The following is a 17,553-nucleotide window of genomic DNA, read 5'->3' on the forward strand; positions in this document are numbered from 1 at the left end:
ATCTCCTCAATGGATTGGGATAGGCATTATAGACTTTAAATGGGATGAGACACTCTATACTGAGCTGAGAAATGTCACTGTAAGGGTTTGATCTTACAGAGGTCTGTAAATATGTTTAGATATGATGAATATATGCTCTTGAAAGTATTATTTCTTCCCTGCATTTGATGTCTGGATGTTTGTGTTCCTCTTGTATTTAGTTGGTGATCTTCATGTAATTTTACAGATTAAATATTAAATGTGTCGTTGTCTGTATGCAGAACTGTTGAAACCATTTATAATTTGTGATATACTTGAAAAAAAAAATAGATGACTAATTTATTTAATCTGTTTATAAGATGTTCAATTTCTAGCATTTTATTTAGATCGGGGCACAAAGGACTGTCCGTAAATTTGAGAAATGGAAAATCGCTTTTATTTCCCCTTGTAAAACATGTTGATTTAGCACATATCCACTTCATAATGTTTTCTCATGGTGCAATATCGTTTTTGCCAAGTTTGTATTTAAATACAAGGTTTGTAATTGATGAAACCGCTGCCTGTAAACCTGAAGGAATGATCTCCAACTGTTTTATGTTTGAAAACATGTGGTCAGAATTAGCATATTAGAGTGAGAAATGTGGATGTTTTAGGGCTCATGTTGTTACATTATAAACAAGCTGCCAGTTTCAGCAATTACAGACTTTAAAGCATTAAACCAAAGAGATCGTGGCACTCCAGTCTGCTCTTAGACCTGGTCAGGAGGAGAGATTATTCATTCATTAGCATCATTTTAAGATGCAGAGACTTGCCTCTCTAACGTCTTGGGTTTAGTTTCATGTTTCTACCTCATAATCAAATTTCCATTCATAGTGTTTGTATATCCAAACCAGCTCTGAATCTCTTTTTAATGAGCCGTAAAGACAGACTAAATGACTATCATGTCATTGCAAAAGACGTTAAAACCAGATTTCCATTTCTTGTTTATGAATGTTAATTGCATTGGTCATCTGATACATGGACTATGTTGAAGTAGGCTGTTCACTACAAATCTTAGTCAGTCAAAGACATTATAAAAAGTCTCCCCAACTAAGAAAGTGTCACACTGGAATAGAGTTCGCTCAGAGAGTTCTGAACCATTAACTGTACTAAAGAAATTCAATCATACAATCTGAATATTGTCCTTCTGCAAATCTGAAAATGATCATTAGCATCTGTTAGATGACCAATACAGAAAAATGACTTTGCCCAAAATGCTCTCTTTCCTCTGGTCTTTTAAATTTTCACTTCAAATGTTCAAATGTAAATCGTATAAGGATTGATGTAGAAATCCCTTGTATAAGTGTACCAGCTGAAGGGCAAAGTCAATGATCATTACCCCAGTGAAGCTGATGGAATGAACACACTGTAATTATGGACTTATCTACCACTGCCCTTAAAGAGCCAGTGTACATAAGAGTGTATGGTTCTTTTTATATTGCATAAAGCTTAATAAAGATCTCAAGCGCACTGACCAGGAGGAGAGGAGAAGGCTTGTTCTTTACATGTTCATGAACACACATATGGGTTTGCATAAAATTTGGAGGGCTCAAGTGTCTTTAATAATGAACTGTCATCACTAATTTACCTTTAGTTAACACAACATATAACACACAAAGCTCTGTAACAAAACTGCACTGTCTTATAAATTGTCTGCTTATAAAATAGGTTTGCACAAGAGAGGATGGTCTCCTCTGTATGCAGTCTAAATCTTAAAACCCTCTGTCACCCTTCAATCTGTTAGTAACAGTCAAGTCAAAAGGAAAAAGTAACAGTATTGGGGTATTTTCACTTTTACACAAACTACACCTTTTATAGAAAAAGAAAAAAATCGTTTATTTCAAACAACACTCCTCAGTTTTAGATTCTATGATACAAAAAAAAGAAGGGTGACATCCAAACACTACTTATATACCCCACTAGTAATATAATCCTGTAAATTACACAATTTTACAAAACCAAATTAATAAGTAAAACAGTAATAAAATAGATGTGTTTGTTTGATTGATTTGATTCTACTGAGTGTTGTCCTTTAACAAATGAGAGGCCCGAGGCTTACACAGCTGATAGATGGGAGAGAGAGAGAGAGAGAGAGAGAGAGAGAGAATGTGCTGGAGGGAAACATCAGAGGAATGGGTCAAATACAGGGAACCACACGCTAAACAACGACATTTTATTCCCCCCTCCCCCACACACATGAAAGAGTCGTGTAAGGTGTCAAATTCTCAGATGTTACTCTGTCATAGTCTTCTAAAGCTATATGTTTGTGGCTATAGAGCGAGTCCCGCTCAAGCTGAAGAACGCTGAGCAGAGATATAAAAGGCCGTGTTTGGATGACGGATGATCGCGTGATGTTTACTGCTCCTCTGAATCTCTTGCTCCCTTTAGTTCCCTTTTCCCTTGTTTTTCTTTCCTGTGGAGAGATTGACACAAAATCTCATTATTCAGATCCAGCAGAAAACCTGAACCTTTGACGACGCCTCCCCGTCTCATGCTGGTTAGGAAATGCATACGCTCAAAATAATGCTACAGTATTATTGCTTGAATCCACATTCAGATAAGCACATTAACCACAAACGCATGCTTTAAAAGGACTGACTTAGACATCTGCCTCTTATGTATGAGCAGAGGTTCATTATTGATTTCAGAATCCCACACAGACACCCACCACAGCCAACAGGCCAAGATTACACAACCAGAGCAGATTACATACCTTACTGACTCCATTCATCCAAACCAAACCAAACCAAACTACTGGTTGCAATATAACACCTGTTGAGTCGTGTGTGTTTGAGGAAGCTCTTTTTTTAACACTAACATTTGATTTTAACATAAAACATTCATCCTTGAATGCAGAACCTGATTTCACCAAGTGCAACATGTTCATGGATCAACATCTTTGTTGATCCTGGAACAACATTCAAATCAACCAATCAGATTTGAGGGACAAGTTTACAGTTTATGTCAAGTTTAGGCTAACAACAAGGGTTAGGTGTTATTCACTTATCATTTCCCTCTGATTTTAGGAATAACTTATGGGTGGGTTAGGTTTGGGGTGTGGTTGGGGGATATGGTTAGGATTAAATTTTCATTTGCTCCAGGATCAACAAAATATGTTGACCCAGGAATGCGTCTTAACTGCCCTTACGAAAAAGACGTTTATTCAAGTGTGCTATAGTAGTATAGGGCTGTAGTAGTATAGGGCTACTGCAAGTGCAAAAATTATATATAAATAGTAAACTATGAGTATAATGTTAAGTTCACTTAAAGAAAACTTGTAGAATAAAACTCCTAAACTAGAAGTTTACTGAGAGTACACTAAAAGAAAACTTGCTAGTATACTTTCAGTATAAAACTCCTAAACTAGTAGTTTACTGAGAGTACACTAAAAGAGCAAAAATATATAAATAGTAAACTATAAGTATGATGTTAAGTTCACTTAAAGAAAACTTGTAGTATAAAACTACTAGTTTACTGAGAGTATACTTCAAAGTCGCTACAAGTATTAAAATAGTAAACTACCGGTATACCCATAAGTATAAATGAGAAACATAATTATGAACTAGTTGTGCACTTAAAGTTTACTACTGTTACACTTATAGTAGGCTACACTTAAACATATACTTTTATATACTAAAAGTGGGCCAATTTAGTCCCAAGCGGTATTAAATTAGTACACTTACAAGTTTACTACTAGTACATATTGACATTAGTATACTTACTTCATAATGTATACTTAAAAATATACTTGAACATTACTTAAGTATACTTCATAAAATTAACTTGAATTATACTTCTTTTTCGTAAGTGTGGGCAAAATCAGGAACGTGCTCATTGGCTGCCAGTTTTGGGTTTGGTGTTGAGGATGTATGTACCTTTGGGTTTGTTTTTGACCTTGGTGGCGCAGGGTTTGGACACAGAGATGGTTTGCTGACAGTCGACGTTGAAGAGAGCCTTTTGCAGAGTGCCGGTGCGGCTCTTTGTGCTCAAGGCTGCGTCACACTCGCCCCAGTTGCCAAACTTATACTTGCAGTCAGCTGCATGAAATGAGTACCAATACAGTAAGATAATATGAAATGCACAGAACAAACAGAAATACACAGCAGCATGAAAAACGGCTAAACATAAGAGAAATTAAGGATGGCAAATTTCAGCTGATTTACCACAGTTTGACTGACCTCCAAACTCTTTCTTCCAGTTGCAGGGAACTCGGCATTTGACTTTTTTGGTCTGCTCGTTGCAGGTGCCTTCCCTCACGCCTGGTCCACAGTCCCCGTTGTTGGCCACGCAGTTGCCATAGCGCCACTCCGCACAGTCCGAACCACCCTTACCTCCCTTATTCTTCTCTATCACATGACACATAATCACATGTGATTACCTTCACCTTCCATTCAGGTGAGTATCACACAAACTATTGTCTAAGGTTCAAAGATCACAGGGTGTGATTCTGCATGAGAGCTGAACTAATGGAAGAAAGGAGAAAGGGAAGAGATGGTCTCTTCCATGTTTGATACCTTTCTTGTTTTTCCCAGCCTCTGTAGTCACGATCATTAAGGCCACCAGCACCACGATGAGGGTGGAAAACAGGCCACGCATTCTGAAAAACACAGATTAATCAGCTGCTGCAGAGCAAAATGACAGTTTTCAGGAAATTAAGCATTTCTGTCATAAGTACGGTTATCAAAGGGCAGGACAGTAATCGAGCCATCTACACTGAGACGTTACTTTGCCATTTTAATATTTCAAATTCCCAATTAGAGATGAATGGATGAAGCTGATAAGGATGATCATTCAGAATGATTAATTAGAGCTTCACTAACTGAATTCAACAGACTGGTATTAAAATGTCACAAACACAAAAGGTCATAGTGCTGAAGGACTATGATTCTCTGCTATCACTGCCACCAGATTATAATGTACCAACAGCGCTTGCATTTCTCCAGACACCCACAAACACATCACACAGGAGTATGATGTAAGAGCTAGTGAAATGGGAGAATACAGATTGATTTTCTTGGAATTATGATAATGACGTTCTTGGCACAGCCACTGTACTAGCTTGTTGCTGTGAATCATCAAACATAAACATTCAGCCCTGACTGACATCCATTCAGACTCAAGAGGAAGAGTGTGTTTGAACGTGTCCTTCTTTTCTGCTGGTTTCCAGCTCCAGAAACTCACAGTCCACACATCTGTGTCTGTCCTCGGCAGTGAACACGTGATGTAAATTAATAAATCTTTGCACTCTTTTGCTCTTTTTAGTGATTTTTTTTTCAATCGGGCATTTCTTTGTGTGGATCATCTCAAAGGAGGTTTGCTCCATGTACACAGATCTGCTTATATGGGTTTTGTGTTTGTGACTCTGGCTGCGTGAGTGCGCTCTTTAGCCTCTGCTTGTGATCTCCATGGCAATGATTCGACCGGGTGCTGTGAGATAGTAGGAGCATATTGTCTGAAGAGAATGGAATCATCGCAGCGGGACGCCATTCTTCCGGAACGCTCCGTGGATATGAAGGCAAGAGGACTGAAGCAGCAGCTCACGCAGAGACGTACACTCGCATATGGACCCGCACAGATTATAGAACTCACATTCACACATCGGCCAGCTTCCCACAGACACATTTACTAACAACTCAGCAACATTGTCAGTGTGGGAGTGACTTTTTTGTCAATAAGACGACATCCCCGGTTCAGAGTTCTGTTAGCAGGAAAAGCAATTAACGGTAACAAAAGCTGATCTCCTGTTGAAAGAGAGGACGGTCTCTGTAAGACGCAATAAAAGACTCCTCAAAGCAGCCAGAAGGAGCTGGACTGATGAAAAGCGGTATTGTAGCGTCTTTGAGGATAATTAAGCATCTATTAGGTCCAAACAAGTCTCTCGTTCTGACCACAACACTCTCTATTCACTGTAGTCGATGCGTCTGTTAGTCTATCCGCTCGCGCACGCTGGCCATTTCACTCTGAAGGGCCCATTTGGTCACTTGTTTCCCGACTACTCTTGTTCCCATTGTGTTTGAATTTAATGTTCTCGACTCTCACTATCTCTGGGCCATAACTTCCCACTCAAACTCCCGTCCCAGCACAAACTCTGACCCGCATCACTCAGGCGCCGGGCCTTTATAGGTCACCATAAGCAGAAGCAGTAAAAATCCTCTACCTGTTTTTTTCCCCTCCATCTCTCACTCTCAGACACTAAATGCTTCTCTAAAGCCGTTTATAAAATATTCTGTTGACCCAGTAAATCCTGCAACTCCCTCCAAACAGTAATTAAGTGTCAGCCGCTCAGCGGAGCGTGACTAACCTCTCTCAGAAAAACACAAATCTCGAGCACCCCAACCCCCATTTTCCTGGCCCAAAAATGTCTTCACCCCCTCTCCCCGTCCAAAATTTCCCCCTCCTCACCTTTTTTCTCTGACCTTTCTCCAAAACCTCTCATCAGGCAGTCTTCTTTGTGTGATCCGTGTGTGTGTGTGAATGATGGAGGGACAGACTGTCTAACGATGCTGTTCTGACCCGCTGGGTCCACACACACACACATCTCATACACTCTGAGGGTAGAAAACCCTTTAAAAGCCCCATTCCTCTCACAGAAACACACTCTTTGAGGGCCTTTCTCACTCATCATACGCCATGGGGCTTCCATTATCACAAGCGCGGAGGAATGTGGGACCGCTGGACACACACAGTTTCTCTTCTCTCCCCACCTCTGGTCCTCTCTCCTCCCCTCACATCTTTTCAGCATGTCCCAGCACCCAGCGTTCAAGTGTGCGAGTCCCTTGCAGCACAACCAGCTGGACTTAAAACTCATTTCCATAGCAGAGAAAACAACACAAAGCTCTGACCCACTTCACTCATAGTTAAACACATGGCACAGTTTCACGCTTATCAGCGCTGCTTTTCAATTACAGATTTCCATTTGGAGTCTCTCCTTTCAGCAACTCTTAAATTCTATTACAAGCGCTGCATTTTTTTGTAAAGACTCTATTAAGTGGAGGTGCTTTCATTAAGTCTGAAGCAAAGCAGGCCCTTAAGGCTAAGCTGGTACTGAGCGTTAGTCATCAGAGACAGTGCAGAGGGAGTTCAAGTCAGCATTGGCTTTATCAGTCATCTAAACCACAGACAGACAGACACAGGGGAGGAGGGACACGACTGGAGACAGTGTTCAAACCAAAAACAGCTGTTTAAGTTCACCTCAGCACAAGATTTACTCAAACACAGGTCTGAGGCTAGGAGTCATAAATCACTTTGAGTCTCCCATTATTCTTTCTGATGGGTGTGTGCAGCTGTGCGATGTCCACGCACACACACATACAAAGGCTGTCACCAGACCAGCTCTGTAAAGCATTAGGTAAGTGTTACACCAAATGCTTTCTGACAGAAACTGTGACCAGCATAGTGCTGGAGGCCTGTGAATCTGAGAGCTCAGAGTTAAAAAAAAACAACGAAACATGTAATCACATCCCTGCTCCTTAAAGAGAAATCAGTGACTGAGACACTACTCCAGCCGTTATACACACACCCTGAGGATATAAACTCATATATCCAGAGCTTGAGACTGAGACATTAGGCTTAAAAGCATGTCACTTCTATAAGGAGGGCTAGGAGTCTTTGTAATATCGCTCTGAAACATACTCCATTTCTCCTCTATTGCAATGTAAATATATAATATACTCTTGTGCTTATCACTAAGAATTATTCGCATTCCTCTCACTTTATATGTTTTATTTGAACTGATAACAGTGTTGTTTTGACCCAAATAGTCTCTCTCCGTCTGTCATAAACTCACACCAAATCAGGGAAGAGACCAAAAGGTTGAATGTTTACAACTTTGCTGAAGTGCTGTGAAGTGGTATACCTCTAAATGTGTAATCCATTCAATAAAAGTGCCTCTCTTTTTTTATTTTTTTGCACTTTCTAAGTCCCACTCTGGGATGAAAAGGCCCTGAAAAATGTCTAAAGAGAGAAATAAAAAGGGGGCAGGTCAGAATGCAGGTCAGGTGAAAGGTTCTCTGAAAGAGCGAGAGAAGAAAAGATGGAGCGCGGTCCTCTTCCTTTCTCCTCTGAACCCTTTGACCATGCTCACTTTAATCACTTCATTCAAGAGGAGAGAGGGAGTGAATGAAACCAAGAGCATTAAATGCACAATGATCCCTAACACGCACACACACACACATCTGAAACACTTTGGGTTAGAGCAGACTATAACATACTTTGTGTAAATACTTTTTAGCCACAATCAACTGCCTATCCACACAGAAACTGGGCACACTGAGTGTGAGTGAGAGGTGACTAATGATGCCCAAAAATGCAGTTTTATAGTATAGATACTGTATAGGCAAATAATTTGTACATTCATTTATTATGGTTATCAAGTCCAGTAAAAGTATTAAATTACAATAAGTGTGTCAAATTAAAGTGCTGCATCATGCCAGTCACTCATTCACATGATCGCAAAAAAAAGTTATAGCCAAAACAAAACGTAAAATGATACAATTGTTTTGTTCCGTAAAGCCCTTATATTTTTACGCTGAAACGAACAACTTACACTTTCGTACACGGAGGAGGCTGGTCATAGGATAGTGATAGATCATTTCTACTTGGTTAAACTGATGGTCTTAATTTACTAGCTTACTCATAACAAATGAATGCAATAGCGCGCGACACAGTCCGAGCCTAAATGTTTGCGCACTTCAGAACAGCTGCTATTTTAGTTTATTGATGGGTAATAAAAACTCCTATTACCAAATGAAGAGCAGTATCAAATAATTTCATTGATTTCATACGGGGTATTTAGCCATCTAAACGCTCTTCTTTAAACGTTTAATAGCCATCAAACGTACAAAATAATCCTCTAAAACACGTTGTTCGTGTTAAAATGTGTTATCGTTGTAAATAGCGTGGGAGAAACATCCATGCAAACTATTTATTTCGTTTTATAACTTTTCAAGAAGTTTAGCGGAATAAAATAGAAAGTCCACATACTGGTCACATAACTGTTGCTGTGAAAAGAGCAGATTTAACTCACTTGTTTTCTGTGTTGGAAGTTTCCACACTGAAAGGTCTTGCTGAAGTTTCGTGTGTGAACTCTTCTCCAGCATCCGCCTTTATGCGTCGCTCCGTCTCTTTGTTTCCCCCCAGACTAATTTAATCTGTTTCTTTCTCTTGAACCCTATTTAAATTAACCCCACCGTGACGTCACAGCTCACGTCAGCATCAGTCAATAGACCTCATGGCACAGCCATGAGACCTGTAAGTCAACCTAAAAAAAAAATGTTTTCAATTATTATTATTATTAGAGCCTAAAATAATACCAATAATATGCTGATAATAATAATAATAATAATAATAATGAAATAATAATTTTATCTACATGTACATAATAATAATAAAAGATTACATTTAACACTAGCCCAGCAAAAGTGAAACCAAGACCCTCCACGATGACAGAGATGGCCGTTCACAAACACTAACCCCAACACTTTTGGCAGTTCCCCAGGAGAGACAGAAAATAAGACTAAATCAAATGATCAAAACACCACACACACACACACACACACACACACACACACACACACACACACACCAAATTCTGCAGAAAACACAAAAAGCAAATATGAATGCTTATTCCCCTTCAACAGAAAATATAAAATGGCAGAATATCATGATTAATGCTGAACTGACCAGTTCTGACTATTTACCACAAGTTTGGCAAATATATCTGTCTATATAAGCGCATGTAGAGACCTGGCTACTAACAGCACCTACGATTTAATACAGATTACAAACAAATACCATCTCAATTTTGAAAACCATCATAATGTAAAAAATCATCAGTAATGTAAAGTTTAATGCATAAAACTCTGTCAGGAAGTCCAAACTTAGCTTCCATTAAAGGGCACTTACAGTACTCTGATTAAACAGCACAGTTTGAATCTGCACTGAAAAACCCAACAAGTTAACTCAACTCAAACTGACTGAGGAAACTGAGTGCGGCAAACCATTTAAGTTTAAAAATAAATACATATGAGTATTCTGAACTTATATATATTGAGTCATCATTATTTAAACTTAAATGGTTTGCCGCAATCAGTTTCCTCAATCGGTTTGAGTTGAGTTAACTTTTTGGGTTTTACAGTGTGTGAAATACTCAAGTATTGATGAACATAGTAATATCCAGATTTCCAAATAGCATAGCAGCTTATAACAGCTAGCTTCAACGAAATATCTAATTGAATCATTATCAGTTACGTTTTTGTGTGTATTTGTTTGCATTTATACTGCAAGCAACTGAAACGTTTAACTGCAAATGATTCAAATGTTTTCAGAGGCTCTAGATTCTCTTATTTTTATTGCCTGCTATGTGATTTTATGTGGGTGTGTTGTTAGTCTGTGAATGTGTGTCTGTAGACTCCTAAGGGCAGGAAACAGCAGCTCAATAGGACAAACTGTGCAGTCAGATAAACAATCTTTCTGCAGGCTGAGACAGGCAAGAACCGAACACATACAGTGACCTGAGCCAACTCCACAAATAAAACCATTCTCATAGATCGTGTTCACATAAAACCCACTCTCATTAAACAAACACACACTTGTCGCACAAGCAAGCATCTTAACAGCAGCGCACACACACAGCCTCTATAATAACGACTGAAAAAGTGACCGCAGAGCGTCAGATAAGACTTTTATTGCGGACAGAATGAAAGGGAGAAGTTATTTTTATAGTTTTTCTGTAAGCTGTATTTCAGTCAGAGCACATCTTCTGAAGGTCGTGCTTAAAAAAAAGAGAGACATGTAAATGTAAGATTGTACTGATTTGATCACAAATCTTTGAAAGGAAAAGTATACTAATGTAAGCATTTCAATTTTTTTTTATACAAAAATCAGGAATCTGTTAGTAGCTGATTTGAACAAAACTAACAAAAAAAAAGCAGTTTTGTGAAAATACTTTAAAACATAATCAACTTTTGAGGGGAAAGTACTGTTCGTTTTACACATTCACTCCAAGATGACTAAGTAGACCACAGGAAAAATGGGGGTGATGGAGGAAATCAAAGTGGGGTGAGGGACAAAGAGAAAGAAAGAGTGGGTTGGGAGGTTTATACAGGCTACATATTTTGTAGCAAACTGAAAAGGCAAGACCTCCTCCCTACTCTCCACAGTGAAACCTCTGTCTCACAACAGAGGACCAGATGGAACAATCACTGTTTGAATAAAAGAGAGTTCACAGCCACCACATGATCAACAACTCCCCAACACTCCTCCTCTCCCCGCTCTATGTCTCTTTAGATCCACGGGAAGTCATGGGAAAGCTTGCTAAATGGGCAAAGGGTGAACCAGCATGTGAGAGTTTGTCCATGAAAAGGTTAAAGAGTTGAAGATGAAGTCTGTGCTTTTTAAGCATTCACATCATTATTCTAAAGGCAGGGGTCACTCAGAGCATGACCAGAAGAATGGACTCTACACTTCCTCTCACATACTGTACACATGCTGCTTCTCTTTTTCTTATCGCAAAAACGAATAAATATGTAATGAAAGACTACCACACAGACTTCTAAACCGTTCACAGTTCACAAGAACCCCAAAGATTTTTTTTTTAATCTAAGAGTGAAGATTCTATTAAACAAATAAATGAATCCTCCTGGCAATATTTGACAGCAATGTTTCACTTGTTAATAGTTAATGATATGTTTTTACAGCATCATTCATTTATACATTTGTTCATTTTTAATTATTGTTCATTCATAATGCATTAAATAGTTAATTTATGCACTTTCATAAAAAAAAAAAAACTTGAATCTAGATTAATAAATTCTGTAAAGGTTATGTTAAATGTTAGTTTAAACTAATGTTAACCGATTGAACCTTGTTATAGACCTTATGCGCCAGAGAAACAAGGGCGCCGCCATCTTTAGAATATTATCTTTTAACTTCCGTTTTTGCGGTCGCTCTGTATATTTCTATGGCATTACTGTCCAGGAGTAATTAGCTTTTGAAGTGGATTTACTTAATGTAAAGTTAACGAAAGTTATCATGAGGACTGTGATGCTTAAAGCAGATGACTTAACATTATGTCAATCGACCGGGAAGATTTTAAAACGAGCCGTTCATTAATAAACACGCAGAATCGCTGTGAAAATACAGACCGGAAGTCAAAAGACAATGAGCGCAGCGCTGAAAAAGGGGCGGGGCTACATAAGGTCTATATACAATGTATATATACACTCTATCAGAAGTCTAACAGAATCATAAATAAGAAGAATTAAAAAAAAAGTTATATATAAGTTTAAAAAAAACCTAAAATGCAGGAAATTACATTTATATCAATACCATTTTCTGTAGGGGCGACCAAATTTATACCCAGGCAGCAGTTTTTGATTGAATCAACTAGTTTTCCTCTCAAAGAAATCACTGGAATAGAGTTGATTGTGACTATGACTATTCAACCACACTGTAAAACCCAACAAGTTAACTCAACTCAAACCGATTGAGGAAACTAATTGCGGCAAACCATTTAAGTTTAGAAATAAATACATATGAGTATTGTGAACTTATATATATTGAGTCATATTCACTCATAATTTAGTGTTGGTTTAGTCAATCATTTTGAGTATATGTAACTTGAATATTTTAAGTTCATTCCATCAAACTTTTAAAGTAATTTAAACCATTTAAACTAACTGGTTTGAGTTCATTTAATAAATCTAATCAAGTCTTAACAACTATATAGCTACTCAAATGGTTTTAGGAAACCGATTGCCGTAAATGATTTAAGTTGATTAAACTCAAATTAATAAAGTTTTATAAGACAAAGGAAAAACATTGGTACAAAGCAGGGTTCCTCAATCTCGGTCCTGGAGGGCCACTGTCCTGCACAGTTTAGCTCCAACCCTGATCAAACACACCTAGCTGTGAGTTTCTAGAGATCCTGAAGACATTGATTAGCTTGCTCAGGTGTGTCTGATCAGTGTTGGAGCTAAACTCTGCAGGACAGCGGCCCTCCAGGACCGAGTTTGAGGAACCCTGGTATAAAGAAATGGTCAAAGAAAAGGATGCAGTTATTAATAGTATTTATTGAAAAATCATTTATTTTACAAAAGGTTCTCAGGGATGAATGTTGTGAAAGATGGTCAGTAAGTCTCCTCACTGTCCAAAATACAAAATTGCACAGGACTTCTGTCTGGCTTCTGTCTGGCGAACTGTGAAAAAACAAAAAAAAAAAAAAAAAAACATTAATCTTCCACTGACAAAACTGGTTTACTCACAGCATAAATGCTAGAATAGAATTTTTGAAGTTGCGGGCACCAGTGCTACCAAGTAAAAAAAGTTAATTTCGAGCCCTGTTTACCATCATATATTCTGAATAATTGTAAATTGAATTAAATAACTGAAATAATCGTTGAAACCAGGCACATATAAAATGTCAGAAAACAGGATTCCTGATAGCATGTCAATATCCATGGATCACTGGATCTTTGATAAGTTGTTAGGAACACTATATCCAATTTAAACTGATAATCCTTTGTTTTACTCGAGTTTTCTCAGTTTCCCTGTTAACTCCAGTCACGCTGCAGCTCTTTAGCCACTCAATCTGACTAGGGGGGCGTGTTCTGGCAGGAAAGTGATGTCAGTGCATACCCTTTATATCTCAGCTTGTATTACATTACATTTACACATTTGGCAGACGCTTCTATCCAAAGTGACTTACATTGCATTTCATTGCATTTCAAGTTGCACATTTTACATTCTTATCAGTTCTCAGTTCTTGCTTTCCCTGGGAAATTACCTTTTTCTTTAGTTTTTGCCATGTGAATGACAGTCGCCGGAGGATAGTCAGTCAGTCTTCTCACTGATATAGATCCAAAAATGCGCAGAACACGTTTGTCTATTCCGAATTGTGAAGAAAAAAAACAAAACACACACACACAAAAAAAATATTAATACATTTTCCACTGACAAAAATGTAATTTACTCACAGCATAATAAATAGAATAGGTCAGCTTGTAGTACCTTTTTCTTTAGTTTTTGCCACGTGAATGACAGTCGATGTGGAAGATAGTCAGTCAGTCTCCTCACTAATATAGACCCTAAATTGCACGGGACAAGTTTGTCTGCAAATACATGAGAAAACACAAAATTATTAATTACTCTTACACTGACAAAACTGTAGTTTACTCATCATTATAAATGAGGAAATATGTCAGCTTGTATTAGCCTACCTTTTTTTTCTCGTATGAATGACGGTCGGTGGTTGATAGTCTCCTCACCGATATCCAAAATTGCCCAAGGGACACGTTTGTCTATGCCAAAATGAGAAAACACACAAAATATTAATTAGCTTTCCACTGTCAAAAAATTGGTTTACTCACAGCATAATAAATAAAGGAATAAGTCAGCTTGTATTACCTATTTCTGTAGTTGTTGCCATGTGAATGACGGTCGGTGGATGGTAACGTTAGTCTCAATCACTGATAATGATCCAAAATGGCTTGGCACACTTTTGTCTAAGCAAAAAATGTGAGAAAACACACAGAAATGAATTAATCTTCCACTGGAAAAAACTTAAGTTTACTCACAGCATTATAAATGAAGAAATAGGTCAGGTTGTATTACCTTTTTTATTTAATTTTTGCCGTGTGAATGTCGGTAGGTGGATGATAGTCTCCTCACGATATCCAAAATTGCGCGGGACACGTTTGTCTACGCTAAAATGAGAAAACAACAAAAAAAAAAAGATTAATTTTCCACTTACGAATCTGTGGTTTACTCACAACATAACAAATAAAAGAGTATGTCAGCTTTAACGTTACCTATTTCTTTAGTTTTCGCCGTGTGAATGACGGTTGGAGTCAGTCTCCTCACTGATAAATATCCAAAATTGCGCGGGACACGCTTGTCTGTAAAATGTGACAAAACGCACACACATATAAATTATTGTTCCACTGACAAAACTGTCGTGTACTCACAGTACAACTACTGCCGCTGATTTTAAAAAAAAATTCTGAGTAAATGCAATGTCGCGTTGGCTTGTCGTTGACGTGACACAAATGGCATACTACAGTAGTAAGTACATTACTTTAGCTAGTCGGTCTTCTTAAGATGAAGAGTCACGACAATACAACGTTAAACGTATAAAAGTGCTCTAAAGAGGACGAAACAGTTTGCTGTGCTTACCTGTTAAATATCTTCATGGCCGCCATTCTGTTCCGAGTTACTCCGTGTGTGAGCAGTGGGGGATGGGCAGATTGAAATAAATACGCGGGGTTTTCCGGTGCGTGAGGGAGAACGCCGTAAAAAGACCTAAATGTAGGCTTCGAATGAAGCTGAAAACTTTAAATGTATTTATTTAAGTGTTTATTTCATTTCATTATACAAAAGTAATTTCTTGAAAAATAAAATTTAAAAGCTAAAATAACAAATAGGTTATTCATAACTTATTCGGTTTAAGTTCTGCTTAATACATTGCAGTTTTTGAGTTAATATCACATATTTTATTAAGTTAAACTAACTTTAAAAAAAAAAATAAGTTAAATGTACTCATTTAGTTTAGTAACTTTCAGTGTTAGGTTTTACAGTGCAGAAGAACTTGCTGAACATTGGATCATTCTCATCTATGGTTATTCCACATCATCAGGATCCTCCATTCATACCATATAGGGTGATAATTCAATGACCGGCTTCAGGCTGTGAGAGGGGCATGAATTATCAGAGACAGCAATTGCATTTCTCTTATTAATGCCTGCCTCTCTTCTCTGAGCTGGCAACTCACTCTTGCCAAGACAAAAGGAAACTCAGTATCAGAGTCTGAGGGAAATGTCACTATACATTCCAAGGATGATACAAATATATTAAAATGAAATAGCTGTATCAGGCAGCAAAGCCTCACATCCATCAATCTGTGGACGCGTGGGAGAGCTGACGTGTGCAATACAGAAGAATACAAATTCTTTACAGGCTCCTCAAAACAAAGCTCACATGCATATGCATTGTTTAGGTACAAAGGTGTAAGGGTTCCGTCCCAGTGACAGCTTTTGTACCTTTTTTCTGAGAGTTTATCATTCTATGTGAACAGTACAAAATTAACAGCAGGGTGTATGAAGGATTGTTTACTCTGAAGAGGTCTTTCTGTTCAACTGATGGATTAGATCTCATTCTGATTCTGTAGAATGAGCCACAAAATTCTTACTTTAGAAAGATTCTTCAAATAATGATGAGGAAAGAAAGACCCATCAAGGTCCAATCTTTTAAGATGTGTTTTCAGCACCAAATGACCTTGCTGTGCAGAATGAAATATTCAGTATGCTTTATTATGTTAATAACCAGACAGTAACAAAATAAGATCACTGAAGAGATAAATATTGACTACATATTGTTACAGAACAGAAAATTCATAAAACATTTCTTAAAACCCAATATATTGTATTGCACTGGAACCTATGTTTCCTACTTTATCGTTATCAAAACATCTAACAAATTCTAGCTTTAAATTCCCAAAAAAAAAAAAAAAACGACACAAATTAGTGTCAATGTCAGATCATTTTCCCTGTAAATCAAGGAAAGAGACAGTTCTTCCTCTTCTTACTGCTTTCATGCATCTCCACAGCTAAAGGCTTAAGAGCTTAATTGAGCGAGAAAATACACAGCAACAAAACACATTCAGAAATTCAAAACACATACATATTACATTGCTTTGCCCTTTGAAAGTAAAAGTAAAGATATTTTCATAACAGAATGGAAATTTATCCAAAAATCAAATCTCTTAAGTAATAATGCAGCATACATATTAAGGGGTGTTTATTGATAATAATGTTGACAATGTTCAATAGTGTCTCTACTATATGAGGTAAAACAGGATATTAGATGCATGGAATTAATGGTTGCTGACAGTGTATTGATGATAAGAGACGCTAAAATGAGCTATGCATTAAAAACTTGGTGTTAATAAGAAAGGGCATGTAAGGTCCAGGCCTAAATAGCTGATTGAGAAAACATGCAAGTGTTAATTATGTATAATGAAGTAATATACATAACCATAATCTGTTGGTTGGACAAAAATCCCAGCAGAGGAGACTGAAGTGTAATATTGTGATGCTGACAGAACCACTCGCAATCTCCTCTGAACGTGCCAAAGAGTAGATGAATCAAATAACAAAACAACAGAACCATATCATTAAAAGTCTGGGTGATAAAATCTTAACACCAGACTAAATAACTGAGTGACAGTGGGCTTATGCAGGGACATAAGACTCGCTTGCCCTTAGAGGTGTTAGAATGATATGCTAAAAGCAGTCTACAAATAAAAACTGGCCATTAAAACACCCACTTTACTGAGTTAATAGCTGTGGATTGAGTTCATGCAGTAGAACATCACAATGCCAGTCAAAATGCATAATTCTAATAATCAGGAACAGAATAGACATACAAATATTTGTAAATCACCTAAGAAATTGAAGGCTGTTAAATTTCTATGGAGAGAGAGAGAGAGAGAGAGAGAGAGAGAGAGAGAGAGAGAGAGAGAGAGAGAGAGAGAGAGAGAGA

The 17,553-nt window shown here is 37.7% G+C and overlaps 1 protein-coding gene across 1 annotated transcript; it reads right to left on the reverse strand.

Annotated features, from left to right (window-relative positions):
- Window positions 1-1,557: 1,557 nt before the first annotated feature.
- mdka (midkine a) lies at window positions 1,558-15,243 on the reverse strand. Its single transcript, XM_081394112.1, has 6 exons — window positions 15,190-15,243; window positions 9,044-9,277; window positions 4,533-4,615; window positions 4,197-4,364; window positions 3,894-4,055; window positions 1,558-2,431 (listed from the first exon to the last, which is right to left on the reverse strand). The coding sequence occupies exons 3-6, from the start codon at window positions 4,612-4,614 to the stop codon at window positions 2,403-2,405; spliced, it is 441 nt and encodes a 146-aa protein (XP_081250238.1). The 5' UTR covers window position 4,615; window positions 9,044-9,277; window positions 15,190-15,243; the 3' UTR covers window positions 1,558-2,402.
- Window positions 15,244-17,553: the final 2,310 nt, after the last annotated feature.

This window comes from Scardinius erythrophthalmus, assembly GCF_964197995.2.
Source record: "Scardinius erythrophthalmus genome assembly, chromosome: 2".
In the NCBI taxonomy this organism is placed as follows: Eukaryota; Metazoa; Chordata; class Actinopteri; order Cypriniformes; family Leuciscidae; genus Scardinius; species Scardinius erythrophthalmus.

What these genes read in the sequence shown, in the direction of transcription:
- mdka (XM_081394112.1), bottom strand. Translation starts at nt 4,614, where the DNA reads ATGCGTGGCCTGTTTTCCACCCTCATCGTGGTGCTGGTGGCCTTAATG. An exon ending in GGCTGGGAAAAACAAGAAAG is followed by an intron (nt 4,365 to 4,532) that starts GTATCAAACATG and finishes GTCATGTGATAG; the next exon opens with AGAAGAATAAGGGAGGTAAG. An exon ending in GGTCAAAAACAAACCCAAAG is followed by an intron (nt 2,432 to 3,893) that starts GTACATACATCC and finishes ATCTCTCCACAG; the next exon opens with GAAAGAAAAACAAGGGAAAA.